The sequence below is a fragment of the Opisthocomus hoazin genome, chromosome 2 (assembly GCF_030867145.1).
Source record: "Opisthocomus hoazin isolate bOpiHoa1 chromosome 2, bOpiHoa1.hap1, whole genome shotgun sequence".
Lineage (NCBI taxonomy): Eukaryota > Metazoa > Chordata > Aves > Opisthocomiformes > Opisthocomidae > Opisthocomus > Opisthocomus hoazin.
This window is the reverse complement of record NC_134415.1, coordinates 38,853,402-38,877,364: the sequence shown is the minus strand read 5'-3', so window position 1 is coordinate 38,877,364 and position 23,963 is coordinate 38,853,402. Positions and strand designations below refer to the sequence as shown.

Below are 23,963 nucleotides of genomic sequence, written 5' to 3'. Positions count from 1 at the left end.
CGCCCCCGCCTCACGAGGCCGCCCCCCGCGCGCGCCGGCGGGCCCGCCGCCAACGCGCCCGGCTCCGCGCATGCGCCCGGCGCCGCCGCTCCCCCCCGGCCCGCCCGCCCACCCCCTCCCCGCAGGGTCCGAGCCGCGGGCGCTTCTCGGGTCGATTTTATTTAATAAAATAAAGTACAGCGATCGGACGGCCGCAGGGGAGCCCCCCCGCTCCTCCCGCCGGGCTGGCGTTGCGTGCGGCCGGTGCGGCGGGGGAGCATGCGTGCGGGCTGCCATTCCCAAACTAGCTAAGGGCCTCCCGGGTACTCCCCGCGCCCTGGGGCCCCGGGCTGGGCGGGCAGGCCGGCGGCGGGGAGAACAGCGCGGGTGCGGCGGCGGGGGGGTGCAGCAGGGCGGCCGGGCGCGGCGGGGGGGAGCTCAGTTGGAGGAGAGCAGGGAGCTGTGGGAGGACAGGTCCATGCTGCTGGCGCTGAGGCCCCGGCTCTCGGCGCGCAGGCCTGGGGTGCCCTGGAAAACAACGGCGCCCGTGAGGAACGGTACCCGCCGCCCGCGCCCCCGCCCCGGAGCTGCCGGACTCCCCCCCCTGCACACCGGCGTGGGCAAACGGCTCCAGTGGGCTCTCGGGCACCCGCTGTGCCCCCCACCACCCGCATCGCTGGCCACGGCCCCCCCCAGCCAGCTGCAGCCACACAGCCCCCACCCCACGCTTACCTCAAACGAAGCATCGCTAGACTTGTGCAGGTAATTTAATGACGCGGCTCGTTTCATGCTAGAAGAAAGGAGAGGAGAGCAGGCATGATGGTGCTGCGCCTGGTCAGACCCCCACCCCAGTCCTTCACAGCCCCGGTCCTTACCTGGTGTTCCTGGGCTCCAGGGGGCCATTGCCCTGCAGCTTCTTGACCAGCATCTCACTGCTCCTCCGTATCACATCCCGGATTTTCCCCAGGGAGCTGCTGCGCTGGAGGGTGCCACTGCCATCCTGGACACAGAGACACAAGCCGGGGCGACGGCTGAGTGGCACCGACCAGGCTCTGGCGTGCTGCAGACGAGTGGCCAGGAACTGGACTTGGCTCCAAACACCCTCTTGCCCACTTGCACTGAGGGCTTAGCCCTGGCCCAGAGCAGGCTTACTGCTTACCACGTGGCTCCCCCTCACCCTGGTTCTCCAGGGGACATGATGACCATCGAGTGGAGGACTCCCACCACCACGGCCTGGCTCATCCAGACCCATCCCCCCTCCGGCATGCGGCAAGCCCAACACCCAGCCAGGGTGCTGACTGGCACCAGGCCACCAGCACGAATGGCACTGGCGTCCCCACAGCCCTGCTCGAACATGGCATAGCTCCATCACCTACGGCAGCTCAGGCAGCAGCTACCAAGGAGGTCCCAGTGGCTGGGGAAGCACCAAGCCCCGATGGGAGCCCCCAGCCTTGAGGGTACTTCCATCAGGCCAGGACATGCTACCAGGACGTTCGTTTCAAGGACTCCCTCCTCATTTGCTGCTGGCTGGAGACTATCCTCCCCCTCCCCTCGCCCTTCCTCACCATGCCTTTGCTATTCTTCCTCTCCATCCAGCACTCGTCCTGACGTGCATCCTGGTCCTGCATGCTGGGCCTGCAGGCTCACTCATGTCAGACAAGACCACTCCACACGCACACACAGCCTGGTCCCACCTCTAACACCCCAGGATGGTCGGCTTGGAGCCTGCTGAGCAGTTCGGGCAGCTCCGTCTGGGACGCCTTCATTTGGCTGCACCAACATGGTGCTGCTGAGCAGGCACCACTCTCCTCAGCCCCCCGACTTTAGCTGCGCGCGGCCCCGCTAGCTGCCCCGGGGTGGCACTTTGCAGGGGTTTCTTTACGGCTGCCTGCCTTTTCCAAAGACCTAAGCCAGCCCTTAGTCTTGTTCCCCAGCCTGTTTCCTCCCACGTGCCCCCCAAAAGCCCCCTGTACTCAGAAAGGCACTCTCAGCCCTTGACAGGCTCCAGCCCATCTCCTGCCTGCAGCTCCACGTGCACGCCAGGCACAGGCTGCTCGCGTGACACCACCTCATGCCACTGTGCCATCACGGCTCCAAGCTCGTCCCCCGCGGCCAGGCATGGTCGTTACACAAGGTTGTGGCACCACCGCTGATGTGCGAGCTACTTTCGCTCTGACGGCCTGATAACAGCAGTCCTCCCTGCTCTGAACCCAATGGCCCCTGGCACCTCACGGCAGAAGAAACAGAGATAAGGTGACACAGAAGCCCTTTGCTCCTTACGAGCATGTGTGGGAGCCCCTTTGTACCACTCCAGATGACCAAAATGCCCTGTAGCCCATGCTGGCAGCAGCAATCGCCCCACAACTGTCCGTGCAGCTCTCCAGCTAAGCAGGGTCTCTGCCTCAGGCCAGTCACCCCCTTGTGCTGACCCCTAGGGGTTGTGGCCATGGGGAAGGCTTTTCCAACACTTCCCCGCTCCAACTACCCAAAGCTGATCCAGCCCTAGACCCCCCTCCAGCAGATGAACAGGACTTTTCCTACCAGCAAACCTTTCTCCTGGTATTCATCTCCTCCCTCCTTGGATAAGCCAAGTGCATTGAACCTCTTCACTTTCTCATCAGGATAAAGGGCTTCCAAACTGGGAGCCACGCACTGTTGCTGCAAGTGACCCTCTCACCAGGAGCGCAGAGAGCACCGGGAGTATCAGCCATGTAAACAACGCAACTCCTGCACCAGGCATCCTGGGCAGGTTTTGGAGGAGCTGGCCACCAGTACGTGGCGCTAGCAGAGACAGGGGTGGAGGTGGGCTGTCTTTTGCCTCCCCACCAGACTTGCATTGGGTCACCACCCTCCCCACAGGTTACTGCCATGCCGGGCACCGTTCCTTTTGCCAGGGCACACAAGCCAGGGGTGGAGAAGGGAAGAGGGCTAGGGCAGGGGAGCAGGACCATGGCATAAGCGCAGCAGGATCCGGCCATGAAGCACACTCAGGTCAGGGCTGGAGGGTGGAGCCACACTTCCCCACCTGCAGTGATGCAGACTGACTGCAGAACAACACCAGAACCAAACGCTGCTTCGCGCTCGGTTAAAAATAGCCTCCCTTCTCTCCCCACTCCCTTTTCTGCAGGGTTATTTTTAACCCAGAACATTTACGGGGCTTGGTTTACCGCAGAGCCCCCACCCCACTGCACCCACCGGGATGAGAGCACTCAGGGAAAAAGCAGCAGCTCCACTACCGAGCCGCCCTCCGCCGCCTGCTCCCACCCTGCCTGCTGCGTGGAGGCAGAGGACTCGGGCAGGAGCTCGGCACTGGGGGACACAATGGGGTATTTCCCTGGCTAGTGGGAACGCCTGCCGGGGAAGGCCCAAGCTCAGGCACCCCAGGGCAGCCCTGCCACGCACGGCTAGAGAGCTGAGGTTAGCAGCAACCCCAGTTTGGAGGTGAGGAAGAGGCATGGTGGAGGCGGGCCCCTCATTTCCAACGCTCATCCTGGGAGAGGCGCCCGGCGGGCAGCACGTCATCCCCCTGCACGCACAGCCACCAAGCACCCCCGCGCCAGCAGCATTTGCACCCGCCACCCCAGGGCTGGCCAACACTGGCCTACAGAGCGTGGAAAGAAGCACAGGGCAGCGGTTTGGGTCTGTCTGCCTTTAATCAGAGGTATGGTTATTACAGCACCAGGTCCAGGACTCGCCCCTCTCCAGCAGCATGGGAGAGGGAGGCGGGGAAGGCGCAGCCCTAGAGCACTCAGCCCTGGGCTCCACAGCCCGTGGTCCCGAGGACAAACCTCCTTTCAGCAAGCACCGGCTCCCCAGGGAGCAGCATGCGTGTGCCCCAAGGCCTCTGCACCACCACGGGAAAGCCAGGCCCAGACAGACACCAGCACATTTAGCAATCCAACCTGCCAGATGACTAGCATGAGAGAAACTGTCTAGCTAAATAAATAAGGGGGGGGGGGGGTATGTCCTGCGCTGGCCTCTGGGCTCTGTCCTGCTGGCTGCAGCCTCCCCAGCTCTGTTCCCAGGTAGGAGGGCCAGGGAGGTTCACTTCTATCGGAGGTGGGATGAGGGTGCGCACTCTAGGGTCCGAGGCTGAAGGCAGTGGTGGTCTGGCCCTGGGAAACATCCCCTTTCCCAGTAGCGACCAACAGCACCAGACCCCGTGCAGGCCTGAAGTCCTGCCAGAGGCACTGAGCCATCCCCACACACGCCCAGGGCCAGCACCGTCTTCCTAGCAGTAATGGGGTTACAGATTTCCCACCCGCTCAGCTAGGGACAGCCAGACAGCGAGCCACAGCCCCAGGGACAAGCCAGGTCCTGCATTCAAGAACTGCCCTCCTCCGTGAGCAGCATGTCCTCTTCCCCTCCAGTGGAAACCTCCCGCCAGCCATCCCGTCTGCCCCAACATGCTCAGAACACCCCAAGCCCCAGCTCTTCCTTTCCTCGCGTCCTTCTTTGCACCTCCTTTTTCTCCCAACGACTCTGCTCCAAACCAGCCTGTTCCCCACCTCAGCCACTTCTAACGGCCTGGCCCCTTGCAGAAAAGTTCTGCTTTCCTCCTACCCTTTCCTCTGCCTCCAAGGAACCGTGAACAGATTTACCCCCACCTCTCCCTCTCCCAGCAGCCACACCTGGGGACCCTGGAGCAATGGGGAGCGATGCACCCCTTAATGCCATCAAGGCGAGGAACTCGGCTACAGCATCAGGTCAGGAGGTTGCACTGAAGATGCTTGTCCTGACAGGTCCCTGTTCCATGCACAGCCCTTGGCTGTCACCCCCTCACCTCACCTCGGATGTACCGCAGCTACGGGCTGCCCCGCAGAGAGACCCAGGCACTGCCCCTGGGTCGCAGAGCTCAGCAGGGAGGAGGAGAGCAAGGCAGGGACTGCTCTGTGCTGCAGGGAGAGCCCAGCTCGCCGGTGGCCAGCGCAGGTTTGCTATGAAGCACTAATACCAGCTAAACCTACGGGGAAGGAAGGAAGCAAGCAGGCACACAACAGCCCTGCCGAGGCCAGGCCTCTCTGTCCTAAAACAGCCCCCCGTCTTCAGGCCTCTGTCCTGGCCTCAGCAGAGATGGAGGGAACAAGCTAGGAGGGTTGAGGATGTCTAATGACGGTGGAGTCAGCACGCCCGGAGCGAAGACAATCTCCCCCAGGCCTGGTCCCCACGCATGAGCAAGGGCAGGCCGGGGGCAGGGGGCACGCGAGGGGACGGCGGCCCGTCGCCCTGGCCTGGGGGAGCGGGCAGCTCCTCGCGGGTTCTTCCTGCTCTTGGTGGCCACGGGACCGGAGCTGGGCCAGGCGGCCGGGCACTCCTCCGCAGGCGCCGGGAGGGCTGGGGGATGGCGTGGAGTTCTTGCCGAGGAAGGAGGGATGGTGTGGAGGAAAAGTCGGAAGATACAACACAAACATCCAGGTGATGGCAGTGGAGGGGAAAGAGGGAGTCTCGGGAGGCATTTAAGCCTAGTGCACAGAGAGGAGAAAGACACAATTCACAAGGCCGTGAGGTTGCAGGTCACCTAGGGAGCCGGTGGGGCAGGACCCAGGCTGCATGCAGAGACCACGGGCCACGTCTAGGCACTCACAGCCCCAGCTCTGGCTCTCCCAGCCCCGCTACCTGGGCAGCGAGTACCTGGTCCAGGCCCTGGGGTGCTTCCGGCGCTGCCCCTGGCAGCAGGGCACAGAGGCTGCCAGCGCCCTGGGGGCTCCCTGGCCTTGCCTGCAGCAGCTGACAGCTAAGGGACGGCGTCTGAGGTCCCCAGACCAGCCCAGGGAACAACTGGCCGTGACAGACAGGAGCAGGGGGAGCTGCCTCAGCCTTCTTTTCGGGGGAGCTGCAGCGCGGTGGAGGGCTGCTGGCTGGGGAGAGGAGGCTGGCCCTGTGCAGCAGGCTGGAAAAGGCAGCAGTGTGTCCCAGGGTGCTGGGCTAGCCCTCAAACCCTCCATCGGCAGCTGGCTGGGCCAGGGAAGCCCTGCCAAGCCCCCTGGGGAAGGGTCCTGTGAGCAGGGATTACTCCCTTTGGCTGGGTCAGGCTGCGGGAGCGGGCGGCAGTGCCTGCTTGCCTTGGGATGCCCAGCTCAGAGACCGTCAGCAGGGTCTCCCAGACCATCACCAATGCAAAGCGATCACCCAGCACCAACCACAGCCAGGAAGAAGTGCAGAGAGACACCAGCCAGGACAGGGACCAGGTGATCATAATCCAAAACCACAGCCCTCCCTCTGTGCTTATCTAGCCCCTCCACTAACAAGGAGTGCAAGGGTCCAGGGTCGGTGCCGTGCCAGGGCCAGGACCCTCTTCACTCCTGATGCCAAGAGCTGGGACAGAGGACAGCCCTGCCTCCCGATCTTCTCAAAGCTCTGCTCCCCAGATCCCCTCCAGCCACCTCCTGGGTACAATCCACAATCAAGAGAGCCAGCAGGCTTCAGGCTTGGGTGTTGAGGGGCTGTCATGGCAACAGGGAAGAGGAAGGAGGAAGGGAGGGAGCTCATGCAGGTGAGGACGGAGCCCAGCCAGGTGGTGAAGGGTTAGTGACAGCAGATATGAGAGGGGAGCGAAGGACTCCGCGAGCTCAGTGTGTCGCCTGTGCCAGGCCGCAACAACCTCTAGGTACCCAGCTATACCACGCTCTCAACTAGAGTTTGCAGAAGGAACGGTAAGTGTTAACAGCTCTAGCAGCCCTCGAGCCAAGCACCTGCCAGCACCACATTCACTTGCCACATCTTCTCCATCCTCCTCCTTGCAGAAGACAAAGGCAACTGCCCCAGACCTGGACCGCTACCTTCCTCCAAACTCAGCGCTAGGGACCAGAGTACCCCTCAGTCTCAGAGCAAGCCTAGACAGGCTCAGGTCACCCTGTTTGCGCCTCAGCTAACACCAGCCTCCTCCGCCACCACTGATCAGCCTGGCATCCCGCAAAGACCTGCCTTTTACCGCCTCTGCTTGGCCAGAGCCCAGGGAAGGCATGAGACCAGGAGAGGGGGACAGCAAAGACGCTGGTGCAGACTATTCCCATGCCCTGCAGTCACTCAGTCGCAGACACGCCAGGCACATATGCACACACGCAACCCTCCCCAGGCTCAGCATCGCCTGTGGCGCAGTGCAAGACAGATGGCCGAGACGCTCACAGAGGCTGTGTGGGCCCGAGATGGGGCCGATGCTCTCAGCCAGGGCCTCAAGAGGAGAGCGGCAAGGAGAGATGTTAATAAGGTTGCAAGGCTAAGATTAGGGGCAGACCAGGACCAGCTCATGCTGTGCACTGCCAGGGCCTGGCAGCCCCTCGAAGGAGCCCTTGGTTAGGGCTATCTGGCCTGTACACCAGAAGCCAGGCCCAGACACGCACCTTTGCCAGCCGGCTGGCTCATGCCGAGAAAGAGGAGAAGGAAGTGTGCAGGGAACAAATGGAGGCAGTCAAGGATGCCACGACAGGCCACGCGGGGACAGCCCGGAGCCAGGCTGACCCTTCCCTCTGGCAGCCGGCTGAGGCCATTCTTGATGGTGTCTTGTACTTACCCCGCTCCATTCCACGCCCATACTCACTTCCTCGCTACCGTCTGTGGCATTCTCGTACTTGACGCTGCCCCCCAGGCTCCGGCGCCTCTCTGTGCCATCGCCCTCCTTCAGGATCTCCACCACCTTTGTCTGGTTGATCGGGTCAATGCCCTGCAAACAGAAGGGGAAAAGGAAGTACCATATTTTGCCCTTCTGTGTTCTTTCCCTCTAGCAATCTGCTATGCCATCACTGTGCTTGGTCCCGGCCCCTCTCTCAGCTGTGGCCCCATCGCAGCCGAAAATCTCCAGCACAAGAAGGATGGAGCCAAATGCCATCCTGCACTTAGCAGTCCCTGTTTGGGTTCCCAGCTCAGTGAGCCTCCCCATCAAGACATAAACCACCCTGGGAGACAAGGGCTCGCTACCCCAAAGCCGACAGCTTTTTTCCTCCACGTTTTGCTGTGTGAAGGTTTCTGCTGTCCTTCAGTCTTTAGTACCTAGTCTTGTACTGCTCCCGCTTTATTACTTGAGGATTGAGAGGAGTTTAGGGTGACAAATACTCTAAGAAATCCCTGGTGTGTTCCCTGGACAAAAAATTGGTGGGAAGCAAACATCCCAGTGAGCGCAGATGTCCTCAGCAGCGGACAAAGCCCAGCGACCTGCCCTAACCCAGCTGCAGTATTCGTGCACTCGGAGAGCCGTGCCTTCCTCCCCACACGTATGCACACCGAGATCTGCTCCATCCATGCTTGCATGCATGCACGCACGCAACCCCACACATGTACATGCATGTGCACCCCTGCACAAACTCAGCTCCAACCACCAAGGCGCTCTGGTGTCGAGAGAACGTAAGCCAAGGGTATCAGAGGCCGCAAGGCCTAGGAGAGCCCCCCACCATGCCCCAAGCCAAATGCCGTGCCATGACCTGCCACCCCAAAGCCCGCAGTGCCACCTCCACCAAGGAAGGTCCCTCTGGGGTTACCTGCCGCCGAGAGCGAACTGCACACTCCTCCAAGGTCTCAGCTGCCTCTAGCTTGCCCTGGCGTCGGTACAGCGCACCCAAGTTCCTCAGAGTGGTGTTCACAGTCGGGCTGTAGTAACAGATGGAAGGTGAGCGTGAGCACTGGGGCCAACCCCTCCAGAACCCACAGCTGCCCACGAACCACCTCTTACCTGCTGACCTTACAGGCCTTGTACCAGCCGCCATACTCAGCATAGGGAGCACTGTCTCTGTGCTTGCTCTGCAGGGCGAGGAGAGACGAGAGCTGTTAGTCCCGTAGCTACTACCGTTCTCTGTCCTGTGCTCTCCCACTGGGTGCCAGGGCCAGGCCCCAGGCTGCACCCCCACACCAGCCCAGCCTTTGGAAACGCAATGTGCGGACGCAGCGATGAAGCCCATCGGGCTCCTGGAGGGAAAACTGAAAGCCTATTTGCTGCAACAGATTCGAGCCACAAGTAGGAGCGATCTCCCCACCCCAGCAAGGAGCATAATCCCATCCCCTCACCCCTTCCATGGTACCAAAGGCAGCAAAGACAGCACAGCCCATCTCATGGCACTCTGGAGAACATGACACCCCACTCCACCCCCCCCAGCACGCAAAATGGGAGACAAAAAAAAAACCCAACCAACAAAACTCCCATAGGCATGCCAGGCAGCACGGGCACGAAACCCCTCAGCCATGGCTAGCAAAGGAATCAGCCACCCACATCCAAGCCTTCTGCCTGCGAGGTCAGGCCTGCCCCACAGCAGCTCAGCCCAACTAGCTGTCTTCTCCCCCTGTCCAGCCTTTGCACCACAAAGCTGGCTGGCCCTGCCACGGCCAGGAGCAAAAAGGATGCTGGCCAGAGCAACGGGAGAGGGGGCAGAGCTTGATGCTCAAGAGGAAAGATCTAAGGCCAGGACAACCCTGCTCTGCAGGGCACTAGCTGCTTGCCAGCACTGCCCTGGGTCAGTAGGGACCAGGGCACCTGCAAGCAGGAATTGCCACTGCTGCAGGAGCAGGGCTGCCTGCCCACACGCTGTGCACCCTGGTGCGTGGCAAGCACTTGGGGGTGTCCCATGCCCCTGGCTCTGCACCCCCAGGGCACAGGGGCTGCGCAGGAGTGCCCAGCTCAGCCCCAAGCCCAGCAGAGCTGCTCGCACCAAGAAGGTGTGGAGGGCCACTGCTCCACAGCAGGAGTTTCTCTCTGGCAAGCGCTCTAGCCCAGAAGAAACGGCCTTCACGGGGACTATTTTCATTACTCAGTCCCACAGCACTTCTCAGATCTTCACCCCGTGTACCACAGTCTCCCCGAGCCATAGGCACACGTGGGTTCCCTTGCGCCAGAGCCCACACAGCCTGGGCAGCCCTCCAGGGAGAGGACAGCTCAGGGCTCAAAATGCCTCTGAAGCTTGTATAGAGGCACAGCCCTGAGAGGGTGGCTGAACCTGAGAGGAAAGATGTCACATCTCCTGGGGCAGAAAGGGCCTCGCAGGCCAGGGCTGCAGGCTGTGCCCCAGGCCCTGCTGCTGGCACGAGCTGGCCTCCCGCCCTGCGGAGGGAAAGAGGGGTAAGGGGAAAATGGGGGGAAAAAAAAAAAAAAAGAATTGAAGCTCTGTAAGAGGGGTTTGATGCTTTTTAATACGAGATGTGGAAACACAGCACAAAGCAGAGTGCAGCAGATCCAGTCCCTGGGCCAGCAACACGAGCAGACCTGTGGTTATCACTGTCTGGCCAGGAAGCCCATACCATCCATGCCGTGCCATGGGGCGTGCGCATAGCTGCCTTGGGGACAGGAGCCCCAGGGGCAAGGAGAGAGGCTCAGGCCTGGCCCCAGGCTATAAAACGAATCTCACTGCAACTGTAGGCCCCTGAGCCTGTTCCCTTGCCCCATAGCAAAGCTTGCGTTATGTGGAGCATAGCTCCACACTATAGCTATCTACTTTTGACCTCTTTATTCTCCAGAGATACCATCAGAAGTGTCTCAGTCACACAGATGACAAGGGGAGCCTGGTCTCTACTCCAACTTTGATTTCTCCTGCATAGGATGGTGACGCAGCACGTGTAATTTCTTTGCATCAGAGCCATCACAGGGCAGCAACCAGAGCAGTGCAAGGCAGGGCTGAGCACTGCCCTGAACTGGGGACTGCACAGAGCAGCTCAGCAGGAAGACACAGAACGCTGGTGTGTGGCAGCTGCTAGTGCCCTGCTCTTAGGGCTCACAGGATGGGACAGTAAGCCAGGCCTGCCAGCTGCTGTCTGAGCTGCATAGGGATGGGGTCTGCTCTGAGGGCAAAGGAAAAGGAGAAAGACAGTGTCTGCTCCCACTGCAGCTAGAGAACTAGATCAGAGCCCTGCATTCCACTGTTTTACCCACCTGCAAAAATGCAGGTGAGGTCTTAGGCTTTGGAAAAGCAGAGATAGGACTCCGCTACATTTATCAGCTGAGCACAGAGCATGGCCTGAGCAACAGGAGCAACAGCTTCTTTGCCTCTCAGCCTAGTCCAAAGCAAGCACAACCCACGTCTATGCTCTTTCAGAAGCCAGGTGGGACATAGAACAGCTATGGCCCTCCCTGTGCAGAGATCTTTTTCAGAAGGTTTGGCTCTGTTTCCTAAGCAAGGTGACGGCAGCAGTTTCTTCTTGACCTCCATTTTTCCCCAGGCAGCCTTAGGGCTGCTTCAGAAGCAGGTCGTGCTCTGGGTACTAGCAGCTCTTTTGAGCAGAGTGCCAAGGCCCTGCAGCACAACCCTCTGCCATCCGCCATCTTCCATCATCTGCGTGCCCTAGAGGGATCACTAAAGCAAAAAGAGAGAACACACAGCCATGGCTGAGAGGCTGAACAACCCCCTGCCCCTGGAACAGCATCAAGCCCCTCTGATGGGCCTTCCCTCCCTGCTGCCCCGAGGAGTAGCCATGCTCTCTCCGCACTCTGCAGATCCCTCCCGGCCCTCATCAGTGACCATGGCAGCTCTTCAGACTGCAGAAAAGAGGGTCTGGCTGTAATAAGAGAAGATCAAAACCCCTTGATCTCCTTTCCCTCCCAGGGCTCTTGCTGCCATCAACAGGCAGCTCAGACTCACCTTGCTCATCTCCTCTCTCTCCTCCGCATGCATCCAGATTGGCTTGTGCTCATCTGTGTGGCGAAGAAGGCAAGACAGTTCCACTCACCACCTCACCCTGTTGCTCTGCCACTTCCACTGGGGCCTTGCCTCCTGCACAGCCCAACACTCTGTCCCCAGAGTCAGCAGCTCACCAGAGGGAAGTGACAAGGTTTCCACATCCCGCTCGTCCCAGGGCCAGAGCCCCGAGAAAGGCAACCAACATTACAAGAGCAGGACAGGGGAAGGAAGGAACAAGTTCTCCCACAGCGGGATACCTGTGCCAGGCGCACAGGAGAGACTTCAGCCTATGCCTGGGAATGATTGTGCCACTCGCTGTTCCCCTCTTCAGTCACAGCTATTCCCAACCCAGTAAAGGCTGACAGCCAGAGCTCTCCAAGACCTCTCCCAGAGAAGAGGTGGAGCAGCACAACTCACTAGAATGGCAGTGTCTCAAGGGCTGCCCAAAGCCGGGGCCCTGCCAGGCATCCCATCCCTCTGCCAGGGGGATACCAGAACCAGCCAAGCCTAGCCTGAGAGCCAGGAGACCAAACTGCTCACCCTTCCCCACCCCCAACAGCTTCTGCTGTACAAACCATCCACAGAGCCGAACTCCTTCACATGAGCACGGGTAAGGATCTCCTTGTACAGCACCTCTGCATCTTTGTATTTGCCTTGCTTCAGGTAACAGGAGGCCTGCAACCAAGAAAACAGCTCCAGCCTCACTGAGCAACACAGATTAACTCTGTCCCCCTCTTGCAGCTACCCCTCTGCATCTTCCAAGCACTAGGCAATGCTCGGCTTTCCCATGGCACCCCTCCCCATCCCCACATGGCCTCTCCGCAGGGTCTCACCAGGTTGTTCTTGGTCTTGGCCACGTTGGGGTCATCAGGACCCAGGCAGCTCTCGTAGATCTCCAGGGCCCGGCAGTAATAGTACTCCACCTCATCATACTTGCCCTGGTTCTGGCACAGCAGGGCTAGATTGTTCAGCTGCTTGGCCACATCAGGATGGTCTTTGCCTAGGACCTGGGTACACAACAGAAGAGAAGCCACAAAAAGTCAGCACTTAAAGACTGCAGTGGACTCCTGGAGTTAGTAGACACCGTAGGTACGTCCTGGAGGGACTATGTCAGACAGAAGCCAAGGACTAGTGAGGTAAAGAGGAGAAATTCCAGCTTCCACCTCCTGGCAGGCCTCTCTAAGGCTGCAAACACTGGAGAGACAGGAAAGGTGGTGGCAGAATGAACAGCTGAAGAGACTAGGTAGGTCCTGGGTCTCCCAGGTTCAGTGAGGTAATGGGGGAAAACCCTCAGAGAGAGCTGGAAGGAAAGAGAGCGTGAGAGACCAGTACCTTCTCGCGGATCTCCAGGGCTCGCTTACATAGTGGCTCTGCTTCTTTGTACTTCCCTCTCTTGCCATAGAGAACAGCCAGATTGTTCAAAGTTGCTGCCACCTGCAGAGACATAAGCTTCTCCATGAAACAAAGCAGAATCCAGTGGGACCAAACAAGGGGTGCAAGCAGCAGTAACAGTGACTGTCCCACTTCCTTCATGCCTGCAGTACAGCTGCTTCTGAAAAGAAGCAGGTCCAGAGGCAGAAGGCTACCCTGCCTATATCGCAGGATCCGGAAGCCTACTCCTGGCAGGCCATAATGAACATGACAGCAGCAAAATATTGAAGCAGTAAAACAAAGCCCCACACCACGTGAACAACACCCCTCACACCCCAGAGCACGCTGCTTGCCTTGGTAGTCCAGCTGCAGACAACACTGTCAGGGCACCGTTCTAGCCCCTTCGGCACTCACGGGTCAAGGGAAGTGACTGAAAGAGGAAGGAGACACTCACCGCAGGGTGGTCTTTGCCCAGAGTCTTCTCGCGGATGGAGAGCGCATCATTCAAGAGATGTGCTGCCTCTTTGTATTTATTCTGATCCCTGCAGTGCAAAGCCAAGCAGTTATTTGGGATTTGGACACCACAGCCTATAGCAAGCAGCACTGCAAACAACAGTCTGCCTTCCACACAGATCCAGCCCCCACAGCCCTTTCATTTCTCCACTCCTCCCCACCATAGCCAGTCCCTAGTTATATCAGGGAGTCTGGTGGTCCAAATACCTCATCTGTGCAAAACCCTTCTGAAAGGCAAACCACTGGAAGCTGGGGGAGCTCCCTGTCACCAGAATGTGCTGTCCTGGTAAACGGGAGAGGTGGAAAGCTCTCCTGGCCCAGCCCTGTCCTCCCCACCACACTCACCTGTACACTAGCGCCAGGATGTTGAGCATGGTGGCCACATCAGGATGATCATGGCCTGATGTCTTCTCCAGGTCCTCCAGCGCCTGCTTGCAGAGCGGCACAGCCACTTCGTAGCGTCCCTGTGAGGCGTACTGGATGACAAGGTTGTGGAGGGTGCGCAAGCGCGCAGGAATCTCATAGCCTCCCTGCTGGGCAGCTGCCACTGCACTGCTGTGCTGGTGGGGCACTACAGGCACAGAGGAATAAAAAGGGGTACAGTGGGCACAGCAGGCTCAAACAGGGACAGCCAGCAACCCTGCACGAGTAAACACTTACACCCAGGACCATGCTCCTCCTCCTCATTCGGGAACAGATCATCCAGAGAGTCCTTGGCGGAGTCGCCCTCCTTCTCCTCCTGAGAGAATGGGAATCACAACACTGTCAGTTCTCAGAGGAGACAGCAGCAGCCTAGGCCGAAGCAGCTGCCAAGCTCTCCTCCCTGCTGCAGTCCACCAGCACTCTCAGCTTCACCTGTTGTCTCTGCCACCATCTCTCCCCCACACAACAAAACTAATAAAGCCAAATTTCCCCAGTGCATCGTGGCATGCTACTTCATGTTCTTCAAGAGACTCTGCACCACGCAAGTTCCCTTTAGTTACAGGCACTACTGTGCACAGTAGCTGGGAAGAGGCAAAATCCAGGGCAGCACTATCACACCTAAGCAATCCTGCTGGTCCAACCTCCCCCACTTGCAAAGGTGGCTGCTCGACAGGATTAGGACATACCGAAGGCGAGACATCCTCATCATACTTCTTCAGCTGGTTCATGAACTCAAGGTGTTTCTTCTCCTCCTCCAGCTGAGCCACGGTTTGTTCACTGCGCTGCAGCTTCTGCTGGGTGTTGGCGAGTTCGTCGCGCAGCCACTGGTTCTCCTGGCACAGTCTCCGCACCTGAGCACGCAGCTTCTGCTTCTCTGACTCCACAGCATTCAGGTGGTTGGACAATGCCATCATCACCTTTTCAAGAGTCCCAGTCAGTAAATATCACAATCTTGTACCTCCCTCACATACACGCTCAGGGCCCACCCTCAGGGTCACGCTTCCACACTCAGCCTCTTGCTGCCCCTGCAGCTGATGGGGAACAGCCACATGCCCACCTCCCCCTGTTTGCTGGGTAACACCTAGGGGGTCACCCACCACCCTCACCTGAGCTTCTCCAAGCCCTAGTTCAATCATCTCCACTGACTTGCGGAGCAGGTTGGATTTCTCATGCACGAGATTGGCTTCTTCATCTTTCTTCAGGCACTTGATGGTCTCCAGCAAGCTGTGCAGGATGGAGTTGTGTTCGTTCTTGAGTGCCTCCAGCCCTTGCATCACCAGCTTGGTGTTGGAAATTATCTCCTCTTGGCTCAGCTTGTCCAGTTTCTCCTCCCTTGGGTACACCATGGTGGACATAGTCCTGCCCCTGCAGCCCTGCACAGAGAGAGAGAAAACCTGAGCACTTCTGGAGAGCCACAACCAGACGCGAGTGTCACAGCCTCTTCCAAGCAGCCAGAGACAGCGTCCAACTGGTTGCCCACTCTAAGCCCTTCCCCTTTGGCTTCCCCTCTCCCTTTGGCAGCAGGCAGCTGTCAGGGCACGTGTCTCCGCTTTTGTGGCACAAAGCGCTGGCAACTAGTGCAGGTGGCACACGTGGACAGCAGACAAAAAGGCTAGAATCAGTGCTGACCTCCAACACCCCCACACTCCCGGCAGCAGGGAAAGCTGATTTAGCTTCCATTTAAGAGTTGAGATTTGTAGCCAGCAGCTGGGGCTGCAACGCACACACCTCCTGCCCACAGACCACTGATGCAAGGAGGCTGTCAGAGCTCAACACTGTTTCCAGCTGCCGAAGAAAGGGAACAGCAAGTGGAGGGATGTCAGCTCAAAGCTTTCTGCTTCCTCCCGGAAGAGCATCTCTCTGATAGGGAGGGATCAGTGGCCTTACTGGGCCAAACACAAAATTCCCTGGCCAGAAGACTACACCCTGACAATCCCAGCCTGGCATAGAATGGCCGTTGTGGTGACAAAGGACACGACACTGCCAGCATAGACAGAAACACGCCTGTGTGGGAAAGCTTACATGCACCAATTGCTACAGTTACACCAGTGTGACCCTTGCGTGGGTGGCAGCTTGAAACAGTAACAGCTTTTCCAGCTTCTTCTGCCCTGCTGCCAGCCCAAGGACTCCTCAGGATGGCATACGGACTCTGTACTCCTTCCCCGTCCCGTTTCCCCCAGACATACAACAGGAGAGTATCAAGCCTTTGCACAGGGTCACCGAGTGCTACAACCCACAATGTCAGCATGGCTGCAAGGCCCCTGCACAGAAAATCCAGGAGCTGGGGAAACACAGCAGGCCAGAAGGTGAGAGGACACAAGCAGCGGGTGAGACCTCCCACAGCAGGTTGACAGTACGCTGGCTGCTCCACGACTCGCTTGTCTAAGCCCCTCTCAACCTCACCACCCCAGCAGCCCCATCCCAGCACTCAACGATGGCAGGAGAGCCACCACCCACCTTGCTACCGGTCACCTGCCCAAGCCCAGCCTCCTGGGCAGGAGGGCCGAAGGCAGCCAGCTGCCATGCCCTGCACAGGCAACACCTCTTTGCCTCCCGGAGCTGGCAGGAGCGCAGCAACCGGAGCACCCCGCCGCAGGGAGCTGGTAAACCGCCCTGGCGCTGGGCAGGAGGAGGTGGGGGAAGAGCTGCCGACAGGCTTGGCTTTGTCCTCCTGCAAGACCCACCTCTGCGTGGCTTGAGCTCTTTGTTCAGCAGCAGCCTTGTGCCTGGTTGACCGAGCGAGCAGAAATGCTGCCCCAGGTACAGCAACAGAGAGAGCAGAGCTCCTCCCCGGCTGGGCGCCCTGCCCAGGGCGGCTCAGGGCAATCCCCCAGCTCAGCTACCACTGTTGCTGCCCAGGAGCAGGCCCTGAGCAACAGAGGGGTCCAGTTTCTTCCTCACTGCAGCACTGAAAAAGAAGATGGCGAACGGTGCTGGGGCGGTTGCTGTGAGTGCACACATCTCTTTATACATACACATTTCCTCCTTTTTAGCCTCACTCTTCTAGTAGTTCCTTGAGTTGTTCTATAGGCCTGAGCTCTCCTCTCAGCTCCTCTTTGGTTTCTGTTCCAGTGATGCACACCCACCCCTCAGGGAGGGCAGCAAACTCTCACCAGGCAGCAGAGACCTTACAGGCCCTCAGCAGGGCAGGAACACTTCATGCCTTTTGCAGACTGGGTTCCTGTTCATACCTGTGAGCAAGAGCTGAGTCCCCCCCTCACCTACCCCAGAGTCCCAAAGCCAACTCCGCATTCGCTTCAGTGATCACGCCATGATTCACTCCATGAGCCACACTTCAGCGTATGTTTCACTTTTGGGTATCTACCACGCTCCACATGCAGTTACTCTCTGCATTGTGCATTTTACACTGAAAAGTCTCATCCGGAGTGTGACATTTCCCAGTTTGCTTTAGAGAAGACCATCTGACATGAGTGGCATGAAAAACCTCATCAAGGTCAAGACAGAGGGCATGGACTACTGTTTCGAAGAAAAGAATAGGTCTGTTGAGAGTTGGCTGCCACTCCTATCCTGTCTCCCAAACTGATTCTCTAGGAACTGGCAGCTAAGTAATCTGGTCCATAATTCCCATGGTTATTCTTCTTCCCACCTTTACAGCACATCTTGGGGACTGATTGAGTGCTAAAGCAACAAGGGAAGCCCTGCCTAAGGCAGACTTCTGCAGGTCACCACCACTCAGGAGGAGACGTGCAATGATTCCCAGCTCCAGAGGAAGACGCTGGCAGCCCAAAGGACGCTAGCGCTGCCATGTCTAGCAAAGCACTGTTGTCCTGCTCTGAAATGCGTCCAGACAGCCTCCCAGGAAGGCTCAACAGGCACTTACTTGCTTCCACAGAAGCCAAGGCAACAGCTGCCAAAGGGTGAAACAGCCCTGTCACTAGTTTCAGCTCATAAGGAAACACAGCCCCAGAGTCAGAAACAGGGAAATCGGGAAGTCGGAGTCCTCTGGAGCACAAGCAATGCCTAGGACATAAGGAGATCCCCAGGAGCAGCCCCATATGCAGCAAGCAACAAAACTAGAGCTCTGCCCTAAGGCTCACACAGCTGTGCAGCACAAGTGCCTCTTCATCTGTCCCTCTGTGTACTGCGTCAGCTGTGAAGTGCTCAGAGTTTTCACGGAAGCATTACTTATGTCCACACCGAGATCTTGCTGCCATCTTTAAAAAGTACAACACAAACATATTAGGAAGAGGAACATGCTACAAATCATGATAAAAAGCCACCAGAGCTTGCACCTTGCTAGATAACAGTCAGACAAGACCCAGATCCATAGAAAATCAGCCTCATTAATTCCACTGTGCATAGAACTACTTCTCAGCTGAGAAATCGTCAAGCTGTGTGTTAAACCACCTGTGCCTCTACTACAGCAGCATCCCAACTTTCCTCAGCCCCTCCAGCAGAAAAAGCTTCGAGCATTTCACAGTCCCCACGACCAGCTTGTTTTTCAGAACTGCAAAGATTTCAGACTGAAAAGGGAAAACAATCAAAAAGCCCTGACTCGCAGCACATCAGACTCATCCTACCCTGCAATTACACCCTCAGATCCTCCAGACATACCAACACAGGCTCCTCTCCTCTCCTCTCCCTGGCTGTGCAAACACCTCTACACAACCCTGGTCTTTCTCCCATAGGAAGACATCCTAGAAGCACGTCTCTGCTAGGTACCAACATGCTTCCAGTGTTCACGGGTGGACATGGGATTGTCCAGGCTGGACACAGGGTGCAAAACCTGAGAACAGCACATGGGCTGTTCACTTCCAAGCACCAACAAGAAAATAAAGAGAAGACTGCAGGGAAGTCACTTAAATGTTGCTACCTCTCGCACAGCAAAGAAAACCAACAAACATTGGGGGGAGCTGACTTCTTATCCCTCCAAAGCGACAATTCTTCCTTACAGAGCCTTATTTCCAGCTCTGCCCAGTGCTGGCAGGTCTACGCTCAGTGCCCAGCCCTCCAGAGAGGAAACACGCACTATGGCAACCGACGCCAAGGTCGGGCAGGCTGAGGCTGCTGTATAAGCACTCTTCCGACTCCCACACATTCAGTAAAGGGCACGCAGTGTCCTTTGTCCAGGCAGAAAACGCACTCGGGGGTTCCTGCAGAGAGGAGGGAAGACACCATCGTTTGCCTTTGGCAGGGGGAGGTTCAGACTGGAACAGGAAGGAAGAATGCTTTTCCAACGAGTTTCTCGGGAGCCGGAGTGTCCAGCTCCTAGTTCATCCTGCTGCATTCCTCACAGCTCTGCAGGTATCACAGCCCAGGTCTCCACCAGCACGTTTCTGCTCTAGTTGGCACATCTTCCCTATTTACAGCGAGCTGCTAGGACAGCCTGGCTTTCCGGCAACACCCATCTCATCTTTCCTCCCCTGCTCCCATTCGGAGGAGTGCTGCAGAAGACAGGGAAGGAACATGCGTGCACTGAGCTTTGTGGCAGTTGCAGCAACCAGCTGGGAATCCATCAGCTAGCGCATCCTGCCAGGCAGAAACCTTCCTCCTGTATTCAAGCCGATAACCGGGAAATCACTGAGCATCAGCAATTTCAGCAGCCCACTTTTCTGCCTCTCAAAACCGCTCCCACATACAAGAGCTTTAAGAAGAAAGAGCTGGAAGCTTCACTGCTTCTATCTTAAACCCACAACAGCTGCCGCAACGGAAACAAGGACGCCAGACTAAATGGGTGCATTAGGTTACAATGCCTAATGCTAGAAGGCTACAGGGAGCAAAATGAAAAAAAAAAAAGCACCAGGGAAATCGGGAGTCAACTAAACTAGGACAGAGACTTTAGAGACTTCAGGTCTACACATGCCTCAACAAATTCAGTTCACTGTCTCCCTGCATGTCCATGGACCAAGTATACGTGAGATGCCAGGGTACTGTCACAACTTGCACAAGCGATACTGTCAGGACAATAATTGCAGCTTCCTTCAAAACACAGCTGGCCTGCCAGCACTTTCTGCGTAGAAATGGGTACAGATTTTTCACAGCAAACTTTCCTGCAGGAGAAGGCGATCTAAGGATATGGTACCTGCAGAAAAACAGCTGGTTCTGGAAAAGAGTTTCCTGTGGAAAAGAGTAAATCTGACCCACAGCAAGAAGGGTTGACCACAACTGGGAGACAGAGCCGTCGTGCTCAGGGTCATCACCCTGAGGGTGATGAGGGTCAGCCCACCTGCAACAGAGCCACGGAAAAGGGATGAACTGGTGCTGCCGAGTTGCACATCTGACAGTCAGCATTTCCAAAGCTGCTCCAAAATGGGTAAAACAAGAAAGATAATCAGCTCTGTATGGCGCCCAAGAACTTCACAGCCAAGAGCAGCTGCACACACACATGTTAAGGCTTTAGAAACAAAGGCGAGAGAAAGATGTTTTGCAGATGAAGGGACAGATGGATGTGCAGTCACCTTCAGGGTGATATTAAGAACTGCGACATGAGTAAGTGCCAGAAATTAAAGGGCAAATGCTGGACTCCTAAAAGCAAAAACCAGTGGAATAGTTGCAGTATATGTCTCCATCCTGGGACACATGCCTGCTGAGGTTCACGTGAGGCACAGAGCATACTCTGTGATGCTTGTTACCACTGCCAGAAATGCCTGGTACATCTTCTGCTCCCTTAGAGCCCCTAAGAACACACAAAGAGGAGATCAGACAAGGGTCAGCACCCTGGGAGTTCATACCCCGCGTATCTCCGAGCTGCAATCCCAAGCCAAAAGATGTCGCTCAAACTCTGACGTGTATGAGGTCCTCTACCACCATTTGTCTCTGGCTCATGTGTTTCCCCCTGCTGTCAAAAGAGGGGGCACCCCAGAGCCCCATCTTCTGCCTGAAGCTCTTTCCCAACCCCAGCCTCCAGCCTGGGCCCTTCTTGCACTGCAGACAGTCTAGAGTCAAACCAACACAAAAATGACTTTAAGTACCACAGAGAGACTGTTGTGTTGCAACTTCCTCCCTAACAACAGAGTCTGACCGTTGTATTACTTGGAAGGGATGCCTAGAGGTCTCTTAGAGGTCTCTGGCTCATCCCCTCACTCAAAGCTGGCATCTGATCAGGTATCTGTGTCTAGTCAAGAGTTGAGTATCTCCCAAAATGGAGATCCCACAAGCTCTTCAGATCTCTGTCCCACAGCTTAACCATCCTCATGCAGGAGTGGGGGAGGAAAAAAAAAAAAAAAAAAAAAAAAATCTTCATCTGAATTCCTTAGATAAACTCCTTATTAAAATTTGCCTTTGCTGAATACCACTTCAGGACAAAGGGGCCAGGCACCACAGCACTAGACACTACCCCAGGCCCACCGAAAGGAATGCAGCACATTTCAGCAGGGTCCCACGGGGACAGGCTCCCTCTGTCCCAGAGCAAGAGAGGCAGCGCAGTCCACCTCCAGCGGCAGAGCAGGGAGCGGAGGCAAGGATCTGTCTTACGCACATTCTCCTATGCCCAACAAACAGGGGTCTCCTCAGCATCCAGGCAACACCTCGCATGGTTTTAAAGCCAATCTCCAAGCCCAGAAAGGATTCGCCCAACCAGCTTCCCCAAGCTTTAAAGCTATGTGTAACCCAGTACAAATTGACTGTGCTGTCGGAAACAGCCCATCCCTCCCTATCCCCTGGACAGGGAAGGACCTAGGCCAGGATTGCTTCTTTCAGCAGCAGCTGACACATGCCAGCTCTAGCTGAGTGTGAAGCTCCAGGGGTTTTTCTAGATACCAGAAGGCCTGTGTTGGGAAAGTCTGTGCTGCCCATCAGGCTGCAAGAGTCCCAGGGGCCTTTAACTAGGACTACGGAACTAAATTTGCAGCTCAGGTGGCAGGGCTCTCCTGCAAAGAGATAGCAGGCTGCCTTTATGCTCTTCCCCTTCAGCACTAAACACTCCTCTCTGTGCCAGAAGCTTCAGCTCCCCACCACCTACAATCTCTAACAGAAAACGCACCGCAGCACTGCCTCCCTGAAACTGAGGGCAAGGTGGTGGCAAGTCAGCTTTACAGGGACTTGGCCACAGTGACTCAGGTTCACGTCACTACAGAAAGGACCTGGGAGCTTCCCATCCCCCTCCTGCTTTCCAGCCCACACCTGGAAACGGCAAGACAAAGGCTACTAGGGTTTGTTCTGATTGACCAGAGCAAGCAGTTTCTGTGTTACCAATGCATGATCCGACTCCAGTAAGTGTCTGGGCTCTGAGGAAGACAGAGGAGATGGTCTGGTTAGCTTTGTATCAGATCACTCATTCCTTTCAAGACCAGAAATGTCTTACTCCTTTTATTCATTAGCAACCAAAGAACACAGCAGCTGGAGGCAACAAGGGTTAAAAAAACAACAAACCAACCAAGACCACCAACAAACACCAAAACCCCAAAACAGCACCAACATGTGCCATTAGCAGAAAGCCATTTTGCTCCTTACTGCAGTTCATGCTGTTTACAACCGCAGCTGGCCAGGGAAACATGCACCTTTCAGCAGGCCATCAGAACCAGAACAGCAGTCTTCATCACCCCCACCAGCAAGCTTGTGCTAGCACCACCAGATCAGCTGACAAGACCTTGCTTTTAAACTCTTGCTCAAGTCTGCAGCAGCTCACTAAATCCATTCTGCATCTGCTGCGCCTGGGACTACAGTGAAACACCATTAAAACCCGTTTCCAGGCTAGCGGAGACAAGAGCTAAGCAGCTGGAACGAAGCCAGGACAAGCATCTCTTCCTAGCTTCAGGATCTGATTGGGAGTCTCGCTCTGTAAAAGAGCCATGACCTTGCCCTGACAGCACGAAGCAGTATTCAAGAAGGCAGAATAATTCCCAGGAGCCAGTGCCTCTGCAGGCACCTGTCTCATGTGAAGGCTGTGCACTGGATGTGCCTCGGCAGTCTGGGACGCGGCCAGGACGCAGCCGAGACCAGCGGGTGCCCTGGGGCCGCTCCGCGTACCCCACAGGGCTCTGGAGTGCCCACACTCCCTCTGCAGCATAGCTGGGGTGGCCGCAAAGACCAGCTGACTGCGGGCTGCAGGAGTGAGCTATCATTTCCAGAAGCAGCCGGGTCTCGTAAACGGTGACAAGGCAGCCAAATTCAGAGAGACAAAGCTCTACCCGCCCAGTAAGCAACGGAGCCGCTTTACCTCTGGCTCCCCCGACCAGCTAGAGTTCTTTGAGGACCTACGTGGCTCTTTCTGAGCAAATCAAGCCTTTATCCAGCAACTCTGCCAAGGTCAAAACCTTGCCGTGTGTCCTCTGTGTCCCCCCCAGAGAGCCATTTTGGTGTCTGGGGTTAATGCTGTTGTTCCTACCTGGACACTCCTCCCAAGCAGCCGATGAGAGAACCCGCACCCCCAGCGCCTTCCGCCAACTACAGCAAAGCTCCGCCACGTCTATTTACCCTCCCAGATCTTTGACCCGATGCGTGCCGAACGCCACCCTCCTTCCCCTCACGCAGGGGTGGGTGCTTGCCGCGTCTCCAGGGTGGGCTGGGGGACAGACCAAGGGTGCCAGAGGAGACCCCGGCACGGAGCCGCGAGTCCGCCAGCAACGCCAGGCGCAGGGAAGCCGGCGGCTGCCGGTGATGTCCCGCCGCCTCCCACCGTCGTGCAAACCTCTCCCGGCCGGAGCCTTCTGCCGCAACGCCATTCCCCAACCGCATCCTCTCCCTCCCAAGAGCTTACCAGCAGCTCCAACCCCCCCCCCCCCGCCGCCCCCCTACCCCTCCGAACAGCTCAACGAGCGGTTTATTAACGGGGCGAAGGTTTGGGGGGGGAAAGCAAGGCTCTGAAAGTCGGAGAGCCAACGTTTCCGCGGCTTTGTCTGGCGGCAAAGGCCATGGCGGGGACGCCGTCACCGTGCGGCGTGTCCCCCCGCGGCGGGCGGGACCCGGCCCCCTCCGGCACCGGTGCCGGAGGGGGCCGGGTCCCGCCCGCCGCGGGGGGACACGCCGCCGGCTCCGAAGTCCGCCGAGCCCCCGGCTCCGCGGTCGCCACGACCCCGCCCGCCCAAACCTGCTCGACGCGACGTCTCGATGGCCGCCGCTCCCGGTCCTGCGGCGCTGCGGCGGAGGCGGGGCGGAAAGCGAGCCCGGCCCCTTTAAATCCAACAT

At 57.5% G+C, this 23,963-nt stretch overlaps 1 protein-coding gene across 6 annotated transcripts; it reads right to left on the bottom strand.

Annotated features, from left to right (window-relative positions):
- Positions 1-141: 141 nt before the first annotated feature.
- KLC4 (kinesin light chain 4) lies at positions 142-23,960 on the bottom strand. Of its 6 annotated transcripts, XM_075413276.1 has the most exons (17): positions 23,866-23,921; positions 16,562-16,785; positions 14,984-15,250; positions 14,564-14,794; positions 14,115-14,193; positions 13,800-14,025; positions 13,396-13,483; positions 12,903-13,004; positions 12,404-12,577; positions 12,146-12,245; positions 11,532-11,584; positions 8,642-8,709; positions 8,451-8,559; positions 7,490-7,639; positions 855-979; positions 712-769; positions 142-507 (listed from the first exon to the last, which is right to left on the bottom strand). In XM_075413276.1, exons 3-17 carry the CDS (start codon positions 15,230-15,232, stop codon positions 418-420), a joined length of 1,902 nt encoding a protein of 633 aa, XP_075269391.1. In that variant the 5' UTR covers positions 15,233-15,250; positions 16,562-16,785; positions 23,866-23,921; the 3' UTR covers positions 142-417. The 6 variants fall into 6 exon arrangements, with proteins under 6 accessions (XP_075269391.1, XP_075269390.1, XP_075269387.1 ...); XM_075413275.1 differs by lacking the exon at positions 16,562-16,785 and having other exon boundaries at positions 23,866-23,960; XM_075413272.1 differs by lacking the exons at positions 16,562-16,785; positions 23,866-23,921 and adding an exon at positions 23,253-23,528.
- Positions 23,961-23,963: the final 3 nt, after the last annotated feature.

Coding starts and splice junctions, on each gene's coding strand:
- KLC4 (XM_075413272.1), bottom strand. CDS start 23,513: ATGCGGTTGGGGAATGGCGTTGCGGCAGAAGGCTCCGGCCGGGAGAGG. Junction 14,026..14,114: donor GGAGGAGCATGGTCCTGGGT/GTAAGTGTTTAC, acceptor CTGTGCCTGTAG/TGCCCCACCAGCACAGCAGT. Junction 980..7,489: donor TGGGCGTGGAATGGAGCGGG/GTAAGTACAAGA, acceptor CTCTGTGTCCAG/GATGGCAGTGGCACCCTCCA.